This window comes from Epargyreus clarus, unplaced genomic scaffold (assembly GCF_041222505.1).
Source record: "Epargyreus clarus isolate Ecla_fem2 unplaced genomic scaffold, WU_Ecla_fem_2.2 ptg000003l, whole genome shotgun sequence".
In the NCBI taxonomy this organism is placed as follows: domain Eukaryota; kingdom Metazoa; phylum Arthropoda; class Insecta; order Lepidoptera; family Hesperiidae; genus Epargyreus; species Epargyreus clarus.
In genome coordinates this window covers 6,819,125-6,834,273 of record NW_027332211.1, presented here as the reverse complement: position 1 = coordinate 6,834,273, position 15,149 = coordinate 6,819,125, and the positions used below count along the sequence as shown (strand labels likewise).

General features: G+C 33.5%; 2 protein-coding genes across 3 annotated transcripts; both read right to left on the bottom strand.

Moving 5' to 3' along the window:
* Positions 1–1,276: 1,276 nt before the first annotated feature.
* On the bottom strand, positions 1,277–8,615 carry LOC140748858 (protein rolling stone). Its single transcript, XM_073081729.1, has 4 exons — positions 8,270–8,615; positions 7,816–7,926; positions 2,241–2,430; positions 1,277–1,617 (listed from the first exon to the last, which is right to left on the bottom strand). The coding sequence occupies exons 1-4, from the start codon at positions 8,583–8,585 to the stop codon at positions 1,401–1,403; spliced, it is 834 nt and encodes a 277-aa protein (XP_072937830.1). The 5' UTR covers positions 8,586–8,615; the 3' UTR covers positions 1,277–1,400.
* Positions 8,616–10,217: 1,602 nt separating this feature from the next.
* LOC140751804 (protein rolling stone-like) lies at positions 10,218–14,909 on the bottom strand. 2 transcript variants are annotated; one of them, XM_073085863.1, is made up of 5 exons: positions 14,792–14,904; positions 14,545–14,706; positions 13,432–13,545; positions 12,586–12,772; positions 10,218–12,163 (listed from the first exon to the last, which is right to left on the bottom strand). In XM_073085863.1, the coding sequence occupies exons 2-5, from the start codon at positions 14,657–14,659 to the stop codon at positions 11,971–11,973; spliced, it is 609 nt and encodes a 202-aa protein (XP_072941964.1). In that variant the 5' UTR covers positions 14,660–14,706; positions 14,792–14,904; the 3' UTR covers positions 10,218–11,970. The 2 variants fall into 2 exon arrangements, with proteins under 2 accessions (XP_072941964.1, XP_072941956.1); XM_073085855.1 differs by having other exon boundaries at positions 14,545–14,909.
* Positions 14,910–15,149: the final 240 nt, after the last annotated feature.

Below are 15,149 nucleotides of genomic sequence, written 5' to 3'. Positions count from 1 at the left end.
ATGTTAATTGTTCTTGTTTTAAATAGTCCGCCTAAGCCCTTAATGCAATAATGGTCTATGTAATAGCGCACGTTGTACATAAAATAAAATTCTATGATCTACATTCTAATGATTATTTTCTTTTTAGACACTAATTAATTTTACCATGTATGATTTTATCTTGTTAAAATGTATTTCAACTTAAAGTTTTATGGCATGTGTTATAACTTACTCGTACTTGTATCGTACTCTAACCTAGTGTTTTTCAAAGTGATAGGGTACTGCGAAATATTTTCGCATACAAAGGAAGTCGAAAAACAGTGTTCTAATCAATCTAATGGAGCTTAGTAAGGCGTCGCAGCTTACTAACCTCCTCAAAGTAGAGCTTTTACGTGAGGACTAAGTTTTAATGTCATCTCGTACGATGTTGTGTTACTTAATGCATGTGGTAATCTCTTTGAAGTGGAATATAACAGCGCAAAAAATAACGTTTCTTATAGATCTACTTCTTTTACCTACCTAGTAGATGTAGTACTAGTTAGATGTTTTTATGCAGTGAGCTCAGAATGAGAATGCGAAGTTAAATTTAAAGTAAACAAAAACCTTAAAGCATATGGAGGTACCTATTATAGGTTACAATACGGAACAATGACGTATCTTTATATATTTTTTTTCATGAAATTATAATTATAAGTAAAATATATAATTAACTTACGTGAAAATACTTTCATATATCATGTTTCTCTTATTTTACTATTTAAGCAGTACAAAGTAAGTATTTTACTCTATCTAGAGCTTTTATACTTAAAGCCTAAATTTTCTTATATTATAATGCTAAACATTTACTTGAGAATATTTGGCATATAGAGGCTGACATTTATAAAAAGCACTTTTTGCTGACATTACAAAAAATCTAACCAAGGAGTACCTATATTATAACCATAACATTAATTATTAATAACGTTATTAATATAAATTATTATAAACTTATTAATATAAGTCACCCAGTTTCAGTATTTATATTTCTAAAAGGGCTTTTTAGTATTATTTAACACAAATAAGAACATTTAATTAAAATATTCCAAGTCATAATTACGTCAAAAATCATCTGTGTATTAGCAGTAAAAGAAAATTTTAAGAAAAATACCGTATTAAGAAAAATACCCCAAGCGCTTTGTTCTGCAATTATGTAAAGATGTAAGTATCCTGCAGGAAAGATTGCAGATAACTACTTTAATCAGTTACATTTTATATCAAGTCAGGGTTAAGAAAACTTACTGGCTCTATAAAAAACAATATCTTTATTGTAAGTATTTTCGATGCTTGCACACACACACCATTGATATTTAATTTACAAATACACTTGAACTACCGTCAAAGTCTCTCCACACTATCTCACTACTTACTACCTACTTAACAAGCTACGCTACGTTCGTAGTTCGAAGTGCTATGCCCTCGTCAGCGTGCACTATGACTGAGGGCCTGAGGAGCCGCGTGGCAACAGCGTTGCGGGAGGCTGCCAGCCCCACAGTGGTGAAGTGGAGTGCCACGAGGAGAAGGCCTGTCAGCACCACCACGCCGATAGCCTGGCCCGGGAAACCCCAGTACAGCACTGGATATATAAAGGCATTGCCTTTCCTGAAATGAGACACATTTGACTAGATAAATTCTTCAGGCTGAAATATAAATTTTCTAATCAGTTTTTTTAATAAATTCTCAGATTAATGCAATTTTAAATTAAAATCAGATTGAACTCTTTTATGGACTATTATTTTTATGATTATAGTGTAGGTATTGGAAACTCCATTATGTTTGATGTTATTGATTTGAATGTATTTTTTGTTATCACTACGTTTTATTAAAGAAATATATTAATAATAATTAATATTAATAATCTGAACGGAACACATAATCGTAAAATCACTTTAAAATTGATAGTTGACTTTGACTACCTATTTGTGTCTATTCCCAACGTACTTTTGTGGAAAGGTTAGTTAGCAGGGAATCGAACCCGAAATACAAAGTAGATCAGCAATGTGCTACGCGGGTCGTTAGTTATTGTTTAAGAACGTTCAAGTATTTTTAAAATACGACCATTATTATAAAAATAATCGTACTATTCAAAATCAAATACGTATCTAAACGGATATGTTCGTGTTTGAATCACATACAATGGTATTGTTACTCGCATAGGTCTTTGTTCAGATTGGAAGCCTTAGTGTTTATAAACCTTCAGTATTTATAAATTAGGACTTCCTTACGCGTCTCGGCCTCCGGCGAGGTAGTAGATGACTGCGAACACGACGTAGGTGAACGCGAAGCATATGGGTTGGTAGAAGTGTAGGAGTCGGCATGCGTGGGATGAGGATATCAGCAGGAGGAACATGACCACGCTGTTGATCCCGTGGATGGCGACGTCCAGCGCATGATTAACCTCTTCTTCGATACCAGCTGCGAACGTAAACAGATGTTAATTAAATAAAGTTCGACGGCAAATTATTATCTTATTCACTGTCTTATACGAGTATCCTGATGTAATAACTCTTTAGCAGCAGCCTTATCTATTTGTCTTTGTAGATTAGCAGTGTTAGTGTTGCTGTTCTAGTTCGAAGGGTGGTGAAGGTAGTGCTCATTATTAATTTATACTCACTCTAACTATTTGGATCTGGAAAATCTACCAAAAATCGAAACATCAATCAAAACATCGTACCTATAGATTAATAATAATTTATTAATAACAGGTGATAGTATGAGCTGTTCCAATGTTGACTTTCGATGTAATAACCTATCTGTGAACCACTTCAGATAAGAATAGTTGAACCTGTGTATGTAGAGCAAAAGTGTGTAAGCAGGAATATGAGTGGGTGTTACGTTAGCATAAAGCTTGGTACGATACACTACTAAATTAATTTTATAAATAAAAAATATAAATTCTTAATAAAAACAACGTAATTTAATCACAAGTTTATTTTATTATAATTTAACAATATTTAAGCAGATGCCAGATTCAGATTAAATTATAATTGTTTATTAATTATTTATTACTTATTAAAATTATATTTTTTGTTTGTAAAAATTTGTATCCATGATTTATTATCCTTTTTTTATGATTTATTGGAGTTTACTCCTTAAGAAACGATTTGAGTTATAAGGCCCGGTACGGAAATTTTATGAGGAGTAAAATCAAGTGTAACACGAAAAGTTGAGGCGTAACGGTAACCAAAATATGAATCAAGAGTACTTTTATTAATTTAAAATACAGTAAGTTCAAATCCCATATGAAAGTAATTATTACAATAAAAATAATTAGCAATATATAAAACATTAAAACGTCATGAACTAATTTGTTTACATTTTTGCATAAATTAAGTTATAGGTTTGATCATTTATAAACACTGTGAAAAATATGAACATTGGCGCCATAATATGATTAACAATCTTTTATGAACGTTTTTAAAGAAGAGTAACATATAAAATCAGTAAGCAATTGAATAAGATATAATATTAGCAAAATAAGTTTTTAACATAAAGAGGCTTTTGTAAGTTACTGATATATTAATTTAACTTATAAAAATGGATGCATTATTGATCAGCACCATCTATCAACGATAAACGGGCAAAATCAAAACAGTATTATTTAATATTTATTACAGAATTATTGCTAATGAATTATGTTCAAAATAAGTTATATAAAATTAGCAATACGTTTTAAATGAATTCTAGAATTATAAAACATTCAGAAACAATCCAAATTACATATAATAACATGTTTATTGAGTCTCATATAAATTTCATCCGTAAATTGCAACAAGGATATTTTATAGATGGCAAAGAAATTATAATTATGAAGTTTTAAGTTATAAAACGTTTAACATTGTTTTAAATATAAATAATTATATTATATTAAAATTTACTTTAATATAAACAATTATATTAAGTTACCATTATAATATTTGGAACCAAAATACATAGATTGATAAACTTGCAAACTTACAATTTATAAAACTTGCCACTAGATGGCGCTATTTTATATTATTTTGTAACATACTTTATGTAATACGCATTATTGAAGTAATATAAATAATCCGAATAATTACAGATATATGTTTGTTTCTCTTATCATTTTAGCAGATGCGTTCATTTACCTACCCTTTTTTCTATTCGATATATATCATAATTATCATTCGTAAGGAGTAAACTCCAATCGTGCGTCGTAGCTGACACACACACACTTTTTTTTTTTATCCTAACAAACAACTTATACTAGGTCAAGAGACTCAGAATATATAGTGAAGGTTAATGTTGAAGACAAAAAATACTTAAAGTACGCAAGTAGTGGAATAACTAGATTGAAGCCGACGCGCAATGACCGCGCGCGACCCTGCCGGGGCGCTGCAGTGCTCTTGCAACGTAGCCGTGCGTGCGGTTTTGCGTACTGCACTCGCTAATATAGCTGAACAACATAGCTTAATAATGGCTCATTTTCATTGGTCGTTAGAGCCCGTCTTTGGGGTGCGGGAGATTTCTGTTTAAGCATGCCGTAGTGCCCGAATGCGGTAACCGTTTTCATAAGTCGATGGGACTCGCATGCAGGGTACGGGAGATTTCTGTTGAAGCATGCCATATATTCCGCATGCGGTAACCGTTTTCATTAGTCGATGACGCCCGCATGCCCGCATTTGTAAATCAGTAAAACGATCAGCTGTATTGCTCTCGCACAACGTCAAACGCCCCCGCAGCCCGCGCTATGCTTGCTTTACACCAACCGACGAATTTCATTGGTTGTTAAGGCCGCTTGCTGTATATCGACTACATATTAACGACGCACTTTCACTAGTTGTTACACCGTATTCGGGGACTTCCCGCATGCTGTTTATCGACCGAGTTATCTACCAATGAAAATGAGCCATAACCATAGTTGTGCGATTGCTGAGTTAGTTCACTAAGTTTCGCCTCTATTCCTGTGCGAATCTATTTACGAAGATGATTTAATGTCTATGCATCTTGGGCATGCATCCCACTTGAAATGAAGTGTTTATTTCTCATTAGATCGAAGCCTGACGTGCGCAATGATCGCACGCGACCCTGCCGGGGCGCTGCAGTGCACTTGCAACGTAGCCGTGCGTGCGGTCTTACGTACTGCACTCGCTTATGTAGCTGAACAACATAGCTTAACCATAGTTGTGCGATTGCTGAGTTAGTTCACTCAGTTTCGCCTCTACTCCTGTGCGAGTCTAATTACGAAGATGCATTAATGTCTACGCATCTAGTAAAGATATCTTGGGCATGCAAACCATTTGAAATTAAGTGTGTACTATAATATACTAGATTGCAGCCGCCGCGCAATGACCACGCGTACCTTGTCGGGGCGCTGCAGTGCACTTGCAACGTAGCCGTGCGTGCGGTCATGCGTACTGCACTCGCTAATATAGCTAATAGACTACAGGCCCATGTTGAAAAAGTTATGGGTCATTTGAACCACCAGGTGACCTATCTAGAACGATATAAGAGCATAAAATAATAAGATTCAGCACTATGCCGTCACTTGTAAGCTGTCCAACTGAGTGCAGGTGAGAGTTCGAAAGTACAGGTCGAGTGAGTACATTTTGGTCACATATTTTTGTACGGCATTCTTACCACCGATAAATCCATTAAAAATAATAAGAAAAACATATATACATTCAAAGGTACAATCATTTTTTTTTAGTATATACTATATATAGTATATACTATATAGTACTAATCTAGTATATTATACTAGATTAAAGCCGCCGCGCAATGACCACGCGCGACCCTGCCGAGGCGCTGCAGCGCACTTGCAACGTAGCCGTGGGTACGGTCTTACGTACTGCACTCGCTTATATAGCAGAACAACATAACATATCAAATCAAATCATTTTTTTTTATTCAAAATAGGTTCTTTACAGAGCACTTTTTGAATGTCAAAACAACTACCACCACTTCACAAGGTGTTTCGTTATGGAGAAGAAGCGGCGAAAGAAACTCTATAACACACATCTTTTAAAAAAAATGTTTTTGACAATGTAGTACACTTAGTTTCGCTCTATTCCTGTGCGAATCTATTTACGAAGATGTCTATACATCTTGGCCATGCAACCCACTTGAAATGAAGTGTTTATTTCTTACTAGATTGATGCCCGACGTGCGCAATGACCGTACGCGACCCTGCCGGGGTGCTGCAGTACACTTACAACTTATAAGTATAGGTGTTCTATGCTTGCAACGTAGTCGCGCGAGCGCTCTTACGTATTACACTCGCTTATATAGCTGAACAACATAGCTTAACCATAGCTGTGCGATTGCTGAGTTAGTTCACTCAGTTTCGCCTCTATTCGTGTGCGAGTCTAATTACGAAGATGCATTTATACTTATCCATTATAGATATCTTTGCCAATGTATCAGCGATTTATGTGTGTGTTTTCACGGGAAGGATAAAATTAAAACGAGATTTAAATTTTATAATCTGCATTCATATACTTACTTTTCCAAGAGTATATAAGTATATTTGCCAAATGGTTCTTCTTTGGTATGTCATAATTATTAACTTTATTAATACTTAAACATATTTAGGTTTTTTGTAAAATCATTTTAATAGCCGATAGCGGTACGCAGTTTTTAGAATTAGCCCAAGGTTCTAGACAACACGCTACCAATTTTTATATTTTCATTTTATGTTTTGATTTAAAGAATGCAGTACGGAAGGCATACGAAGACATATCCCTTTCATACCGTAATCTTTTTTTTTTTACTAGGGGGAAACCGTCAAAAGGTAGGTAAAGTGTTGTGTGAGCGACACGAAATGAAATGATCATTTCATTTCGTGTCCAATGAAATATATTTATTTTGTCCTGGTACTACAGGGACATTCATACCGTAAACCTAGCAATAAGGCAGACCGTTATCTTAGAGAAATTATCGAATTAGAGGAAACTTAAAAACTCAATGCCGGATAACTGAGAATCTGTTTTAATTGTTTAGTAATGGAGTACGATGACTTTTACGTAAAAGATCTCGATAAGTAATTTTAAATAAATTGGAACTTAACCTATTTGTTTTAAGTCTCCATTAAAACTGATTACCTATTCACCTTCACATAATATTGTGGGGGATATAATAAAAATATAATTATCATTTATTATGTCTTATATCACAATTAAAATTATCATGAATTAAAACTGGTATTACAACTTTTTGTCGTAAATATAATTGGACGGATAGTAATTATTATAGCAGAAGCAACCGACGGTAGTTACAAAGTGGTATTTTAAACCGTAAGTGTTTAAAATTACTAAGCTATTATGAATCATTTTCTATTTAAGCCTAAATGTTTCACACGGAAATGACCTTCCTGTAAAATTTGAAGATTTTTTTGTATATCTTTATTTACAAAATTGAGAACTGAGTATATTGTTTTCAACTCTTTGTTTCATGAAAAGCTTATGTTATTGAAAGGTTTGCTCAATGAATTACAAAGAATTAAAAAAAATAATTAAAATTTTCGTTTAATTTAAAGTTTGACTAATTTAGAACTTAAAGTAAAACTGTCGAAAGTAAAATTTTAAATATAAGGCGCTACATTTTAAACAGCGATGCTACGAAATGGCTACGAAACACCAAACATAATGTTCCGCAATTTATTACATAAGTAGTAATATAAAAAAACCAAGAAAATATTTTAAATTAATATAATCGTGGAACTGATAAATTTTAATGACTCCTCTCAATGCTAGATTATCATTTCTTTGCATTCAATATTCCACAGTTGCATGGATGATGGTCACGGAGCAGATCTGTTTTTTAAAATAAAAATTATACCTCCATAGAGTACAGTCCAGTAGAAGACAGTGATAAGGAAGGCGATGGGCACGGCGGCGTTGGAGAACACCCAATAGGTCTTCACATACCACGGTAGACAGAACTCAGCGCCTGCCACAAAACAATAGCAAGAAGTACTATACAAATAAACAGTGTAATGTAAAATAATATTATAATGGCAACTCTGCCTCATAAATACTAAACTACTTACAATATTGTATTTGTATGTAAGGAATAATTAAGGTATATAGTAACACATCATCTTTAGTTGTATTATAATTGAGTATAGAGTAGAGTAGAGTTTTGGACCCTATTTGTTGAGATATAGACAAAACGGATATATAAAGAATAGTTAACTGACATTTATAACAAGCATAGCACATACGGATATCTGCTTTAGGTTAGTAAACATGGTTCTTTAACAACTCTATTATTATAATGATATGAAACTTACTTATAGGTCCATACAGATAACAGCGAGCCGACACGACAGTCGCAAACCCAGTCGCGAATACGTTGAGCGTGAGACCCCAATGAGTGAGGTATATGAACCAGAAACCGATAGATATATCACTGACAGCGTACATTATAAACGATGTGAGTATGATGCCAAGAGATGCCAGGAACAGCAGTGCCCGCCATATCAATAGCGGTACCGACGACCTAGTCGTTTGCCAAACACTCAGATAGAAATCTGGCGGCTTCGTGTGTTCTAACCCTAACATTTCCCATCGTGTTTCACTTTTAAAATAACTCTTTACAGCGTCCATAATAGTTTACTGATCGACACGATATACTATGGTCGCGTTGGGCTTTATCACTTACTATGAATCGATACGATAACGCCCCTTTATCGACTGATTCATACGTTTAAAGCTGCCAAATTCTTTATCTTGAACTGACATTTCAGGCCCTTATCGTATAGGTGCAGTAGTGTAGATACTGACTTACAGTACGCTCAGTCTATAATTGCTAACACACTTGACGATAGTAATTTGTGAGAATACAAATTTAATTTGAATTTTTGCTTTAGTTATGAACCTACTTACTAGATAGGGTAAATAATGATTATCTCATACTATTTGGAGCTTATCATATCTCTGATGTATTACTTGTAGACATCTCTCACTGATAAATCTAAATATAATAATGTTTTGCAAGTGGCGGTTGGTGCGTAAATCAAAGTATTAAATTTAATATAAAAGAAAAAAATATTCAAGATAAGTAGGTACACATTATTTTATTTATTACTGCTACATTTGTATTTCCCTTAAAATTATCTTACACTATGATTACTTCATACATTCAAAAATTCACAAGTTTCAGATAAATCCAGACCAAAAAACGTAGTACCAATGTACTATGAGAGGGTTCTATGAGAGAGGGTTCCAGTTTCGATCCCGTTCAGGCAGATTGGTAGTACTTATTCAAATAATGAATTTGGATATACCTATATTCAAGGTATGACCAGCCCGAGTGCTTGTGTTCATGGCTCTTACAATACATAAACGTATTATATTTCTTTTACTTATTTCATTTTTATTCTGACCTAGAGATGCCAAGAATATTCAACTCGTAATCGCTATTCGGCTTATTCACTTACTTTTTTAATATTCGGAATGCGGCCGAATACCGAATACCAAGTAATAAAAAACAGTATATATTCCTTACAATTTATTTTAACAATATTTACAATACTTAAATGTGGTAAATAGTTAAAGTTGGGAAGACTGAAAACATTTTTTTCACCATTTATTGGCAATATACCATTTCTCTTATCTCCCTAAAAATAAGCTTCTGAAAATATCCTCTCAGATAGGTAAATCTTAACGAAGCTGCAAGCTGCAAGGCTTGATTATTTAAGGCATTTATAAGGATTGCAACCTCGCATACCGCGAAGTTGTACACTTAGTACACTAAGTAGCTTTGTCGAACAAACAGCTGCCTAATATTTGGCACTTAAGCTGTAAGTGTTGTCGAATAGATTCGGCTAAATCAATACAAGTGGAAACACTACTCTGTAAATAATTATATAATTCTCGCTGAGTCACAGTATGTGATAGCTAGCAGGTAGGTAGATATGACAAGTTATCAGATTCGAGGTTCGATACGTTTTGTTAGAAGGATATGATTTTTGCATTAAATATAGTATAAGTACAAAGTTTATCGTTCATGATTACGTAATTGTCTATTTTTAAGACTAACACATTCTAAAATATGTAGATAGTAGTTCCGTGTAGGTAACAAGATAGCTAGGTAACACAGGTAGATACATATTAAAATAAATTTCAGCATGACTTTCTTAAAAAATATCGCAGCCGGAACAGTTATCTAAATATATATAACTCAAAGGTGACTGACTGTCATACTGATCTATCCAAAAGCACAGCCAGCCCAAAAGCACTGGACGGATCGGGTTGAAATTTGGCATACAGGTAGATGTTATGACGTGGGCATCCGCTAAGAAAGGATTTTGATCAATTCTACCCCCAAGGGGATAAAATAGGGGATGAAAATATTACTTCGTAACGCGAGCGAAGCCGCGGGCAAAAGCTCGTAACAATTATTTTATTGTGGTTTTTAGGGATACAGAAATATAGATAAATAATCTAATACAACAACAAAGTTACAATTTATTCTAAATATATGATAATAAATAAAGAAATGAATAATATGTTTTCAGGCGGAACTCGAACTGAAATATATATTTCGCTGGTGGGTTTATAGGTACAAATGTATTGAATTCCATTTCATTATATAGGTAAATACGCAAAATATTCACAATATAGTAAAGAGCGCTACATAAATAAGTTAACAAATTATATAATAATTCATTTGAAAACAAAAACAATACAATACAATAAATAATACAAATAAACTAAAGGCGAGGCGAGGAGAATGCAATAGATTTATATACCATCTGTTAAGTAGGTCTCTTTACTATGCCCTAAGGGTAATATTGTGCATAAACTTAATAATAAAAACAAATCGCTCTTACAATACCGCTAACTGGAGCTAGCGAAAAGAAAAGCATAAAAAATATTTAAAACAGATATCATATTCAGAGATTCAGATTATTTTCGTTTTACAAATAATCATTCTTCTGCCTTTAGGCGCTACTTTTGTACGTGGCTCGAATGCAAGTGTCATGTCCTATGTAACGGAGAGGGCTTTAAGGGGTCACCTGTAAGCATAGGTGAGTTAAAAAATGGATAGGATCACATACCTGTATGTCCTATGTTTGTTCTGTCGACATGCTAACACACACTTTGAACGCCTTACTAATAGTAAGGCTAAAGTAAATCAGCATTGAAATAAACTTATATAGTGAAAATGTAACAATATGTATATAATGCAGCATTATATATGGCATTACGTTGGATTTACGTAGCAAGTACATATCTCTATATCAGTAACTACAATGTCTTTATGCAGGTTTGATAATTAATCATTGAATAAATTAACATTCATGCCGTTGATTCAATTTATTATTTTCATTGAGATCACTCACAAAATGACAAAGGTTAATTTCAATTAAAATTCAAATTAAGTTTAAATTGATGCACTTGAACGAACCTCACTAGGCGCCGAAAAGGCACGGCACAATATGGGGTAGAGGCGTTTTGAGCTCATAAGTCTAGTGACGTCACTTTATTAAATTAATCATATTAAAAGGCGTAGAATAGGTATTTAGTTAATTGCGATTCAGGTTTAAGGTCCGTTTATATCTACATAGATTGAATGTAGGAACAGGATAAGGGCTGTAGCATGTAGCAGTTTTTTTATTTACAATATTTTGCTAGGCACAGCTGGAAGTCGAACCAGTGTTACTGTAGATATAATAAATTTAATATAATTATATTGTTTAGAAAAGTATAAATGCTTGTGTCTGACATTGATGTAAATGAACTCTTATGAGCTCATAGTTCACATTATGTTTCCCACAAAAGACACGCAAAGCTAAATAAATACACGAACACTGTGACAAAACTCAAAGTTCATTTAGTTCCATTCCACCTTCATATTACGAATCACAATCGGTTCTATGTCTCTTAATAAAACCATTTTGAAAATATACGGTAACATAACAAGATTCACATGCGTGGAAAGTCCAGATTATCACAATTAAAAAATTACACAGATGAGTCTGAACTGTTAATAATAGGCATCGTCAATGCCGTATGAGGTTTCCTTCCTACACCGTTTACCCAGAGCGTCTCTGGCAGCCGAAAGGCCTACCATCAGCCCATGTAATATCACAATACCAAGCGCCGATAGTAAGACTATTCCTATTGTCTGTCCCGGATACTCCCAGTCTATCATCGGATAGATCGTGTGCTCTCCAAATCTGTAACAGAAAACCGTAATACGTTATTAAAAACCTATTAAGTTAAAGTTATTTCAGATAAGTATAGTTTGCATGTACTTAGATCGCTTTTGGGTATTTTCGATTTGTAGGTTTTGGATTTTTAATGCCGTTACATTCTAACGACACACTTTAATGACTTTAAAAATAGTAGAGTGGAGTAGAGTAGCTAGGCTTACTGTGCTTTTCTCGTAATATGTTTTTACATTAATAAGAAAAGCACGAAGAGTCTATAAATTATTTTCTACAAAAGTGCAAGGTCTAACAATCCACGCTTAGATAGCGTTCACTGCGAAATCATATCGTTTAAAATAAAGTAAGTAATTCTCATTAACGAATTAATAGGTTGATAATGTTTAGGTATGTACCTTGGATCGGCTATGGTAAGACAAAGCTATACTTACGGATCGGTGCCACCAGCGGCGTAGTAGATGAGGGTGAAGATGAGATAAATAACTCCGATTCCTATTGAGAAATAGAAGTGCAGTAGGAACATAGGGTGGCGAGCAATCAGCAGCAGCGCCAGCATCAGGACACTATTCACCGCGTGGATGAATATATCCAGGGTTAAGTTGATGGCAAAATCCTGTTCTGAAAGAAAGTAATATGTTAGTAATAAGTAGTTTAGGTTTGAATCCTTGCAGGATTATATTGTTAAGATTTAATTACTATTATATAGTTACTAGCTGACCCGGCAAACGTTGTGTTGCCATATAAATAAAAATATGTAAGGGGTGAACAACCCTTATCACTTAGGGGCATGAAAAATAGATGGTAGCCGATTCCTACTGAACATGCATATAAAATTTGGTGAAAATCGGTAAAGTCGTTTCGGAGGGGTACAGTAATTTTATATATGTGATAGAACAATTTTATATATAAGAAGATGGATATTAAAAAAGTTAAACTGATAAAGATATCTATGTTTTAGTTAGAAGACCAATTGAGCATTCTGACTTAGAGCAGCAAGTGCGATCCACCACAATTAAGACTTCCGGAGACATCCCCGTCTGTAAATTTCGATGATGATGTGATGACTGGCGGTAACCACTTAACTTCAGGTGGTTTTTATAGTCGTTTGTTACACGACTTAAAAATACAACAAAACGTGTATTGTATACACAAACGATGTGTTTACTCTATCAGCTGTTGAAGCATTATTAAAAGGTCCAATTAGAAAAAAAAATGTGACTATTAAAGTAATATTGAGTCAACTTAGTTAAAGTTTTCTTTAAGTTCAAAATACTTACCGAGACCAGTTAGTAAACTCCAATAAAATATAGTGATGAATAAAGCAATAGGCGTTGCTATGTTCAACGACAACCAGTAAGCTTTTACGTACCACGGCAAACCAAGACTGCCTTCTGAAATGAAATGTTATGAAATTCAGACGTAAAATGTCGAAAATTTGATAAACTTCAGTTGAAAATATACTTACACACTGATGATTTAATTTCAATAAGCATACTATAATAATTCCAATAGTTCAAATAATTAATTTTTTTCTTTAAGTAAATATAACATTTTTTGCGTTTGGTCTCATATGTAATCAGACTCAACTTTATTATGACCGATGTATAATATATTTAACAATGTCTATTAACGTATCTATGTAAATAATAACAATTATATTATTTTCTCTGCCATAACCCATGTCTAACACGTTCAATATCTGTACCTATAAATGTAAATGAACCCTTATTGTTGCGTTGGTCAAAAACACACGTCAAGATGTAATAAATATTATACATATTTGTAAATATACATAAATGCATGTATCTGTTTATACAGCTGCTATACTGTTCAATTGTCATGCCGTAAAAGTGGTAATTAATATATTCCTCAATAGCAGAAACAGAAGAAGGTAGTTATGTAAAAACATTTTTTGATTTTAATATATTTTATTTCACGAAATTCAGGAAGACTTGAGTATTGTTACATTAAAATAATTTTATTACGGAATTATTTATTAACATAACTAAGCATTAGTTGACATGCACTGAACTAAGGTTTGTCATTTACGATTGTATTTAAATTTCGCAATGTCAACTGTGTGCGAAAAAAATCTAAGTGTGTGCGAGCCTCTACAGCGTCTCCTTAACATCCTTTAAGTTTAATTTTATTTTATGACAGTATTTTAACATGTTGAAATAACTAAAAAGTTTGGAACATGTTTTGGTATTTTATTGTAGTACTGAATACGTTTGTCTATAACAGATTGTGACCTGACTCATTGTCTTTAACATCGCTTTAGTTATAAATCTCTAATAATCCAATACACATATGAATATTTTATTTTAAGTAACCATAGTAACAAGTGGATTGTACATTCACTAAGTAGGTACTAGTTTAAATAAACTTACCAATTGTTCCCTTGATAAATGCTCTAACAGACACAGCGAGTCCAAATCCTGCCGCAATAGTATTTATAACAATTCCCCAATGAGTTAGGTAAATAAGCCAGTACTTGAAGGACATTATCCTGACTGTAAGCACTATGGACGCTATCACTGTGCTCAAGCATCCTACAAATATCAATATCCTTAGGATTAATAAAGGTACTATCGATCGGTTTCTTTGACAGGAACTAATATAAAAGTCTGAAATTACATCATGTTCTAAACGGAATTTGCGTAATTGAAATTGTCTCTTAAAATACTTTGTAATAGTCATTTTTCTGCGCGGGAAAACAGAACTCGTGGAACGAAAGTGTCGCACGTCACGATTGTCGAACAATACTGACGAACACTTACATACTTCACTTCGCCCTATTGGTTATCACTGATAAAATTTGCGACTGATAATCGTACTTACTCATAATAGTTTTAAAGAACCAATTATTGGCATTATAGGATTTATATTCGATAGGTGACTCATCATGTCTGGCAAATAAGTAGATATTGGTTCGAAAAACGATTATTGGTTCCTCCACAATTACGAGTAAAATAGACCTATTTTTATGGGGTCA

Bases quoted from the DNA above. Each gene is read 5' to 3' on its own strand.
- LOC140748858 (XM_073081729.1), bottom strand. From the start codon at position 8,585: ATGGACGCTGTAAAGAGTTATTTTAAAAGTGAAACACGATGGGAAATG. The intron at 2,431-7,815 runs GTATAATTTTTA...TTACGTTCGCAG, and splicing joins CTGGACTGTACTCTATGGAG to CTGGTATCGAAGAAGAGGTT. The intron at 1,618-2,240 runs GTAAGGAAGTCC...GTCTCATTTCAG, and splicing joins CTCGCCGGAGGCCGAGACGC to GAAAGGCAATGCCTTTATAT.
- LOC140751804 (XM_073085855.1), bottom strand. From the start codon at position 14,854: ATGACTATTACAAAGTATTTTAAGAGACAATTTCAATTACGCAAATTC. The intron at 13,546-14,544 runs GTAAGTTTATTT...ATTTCATTTCAG, and splicing joins ATTTATCAAGGGAACAATTG to AAGGCAGTCTTGGTTTGCCG. The intron at 12,773-13,431 runs GTAAGTATTTTG...ACTTTCTTTCAG, and splicing joins GAGTTTACTAACTGGTCTCG to AACAGGATTTTGCCATCAAC.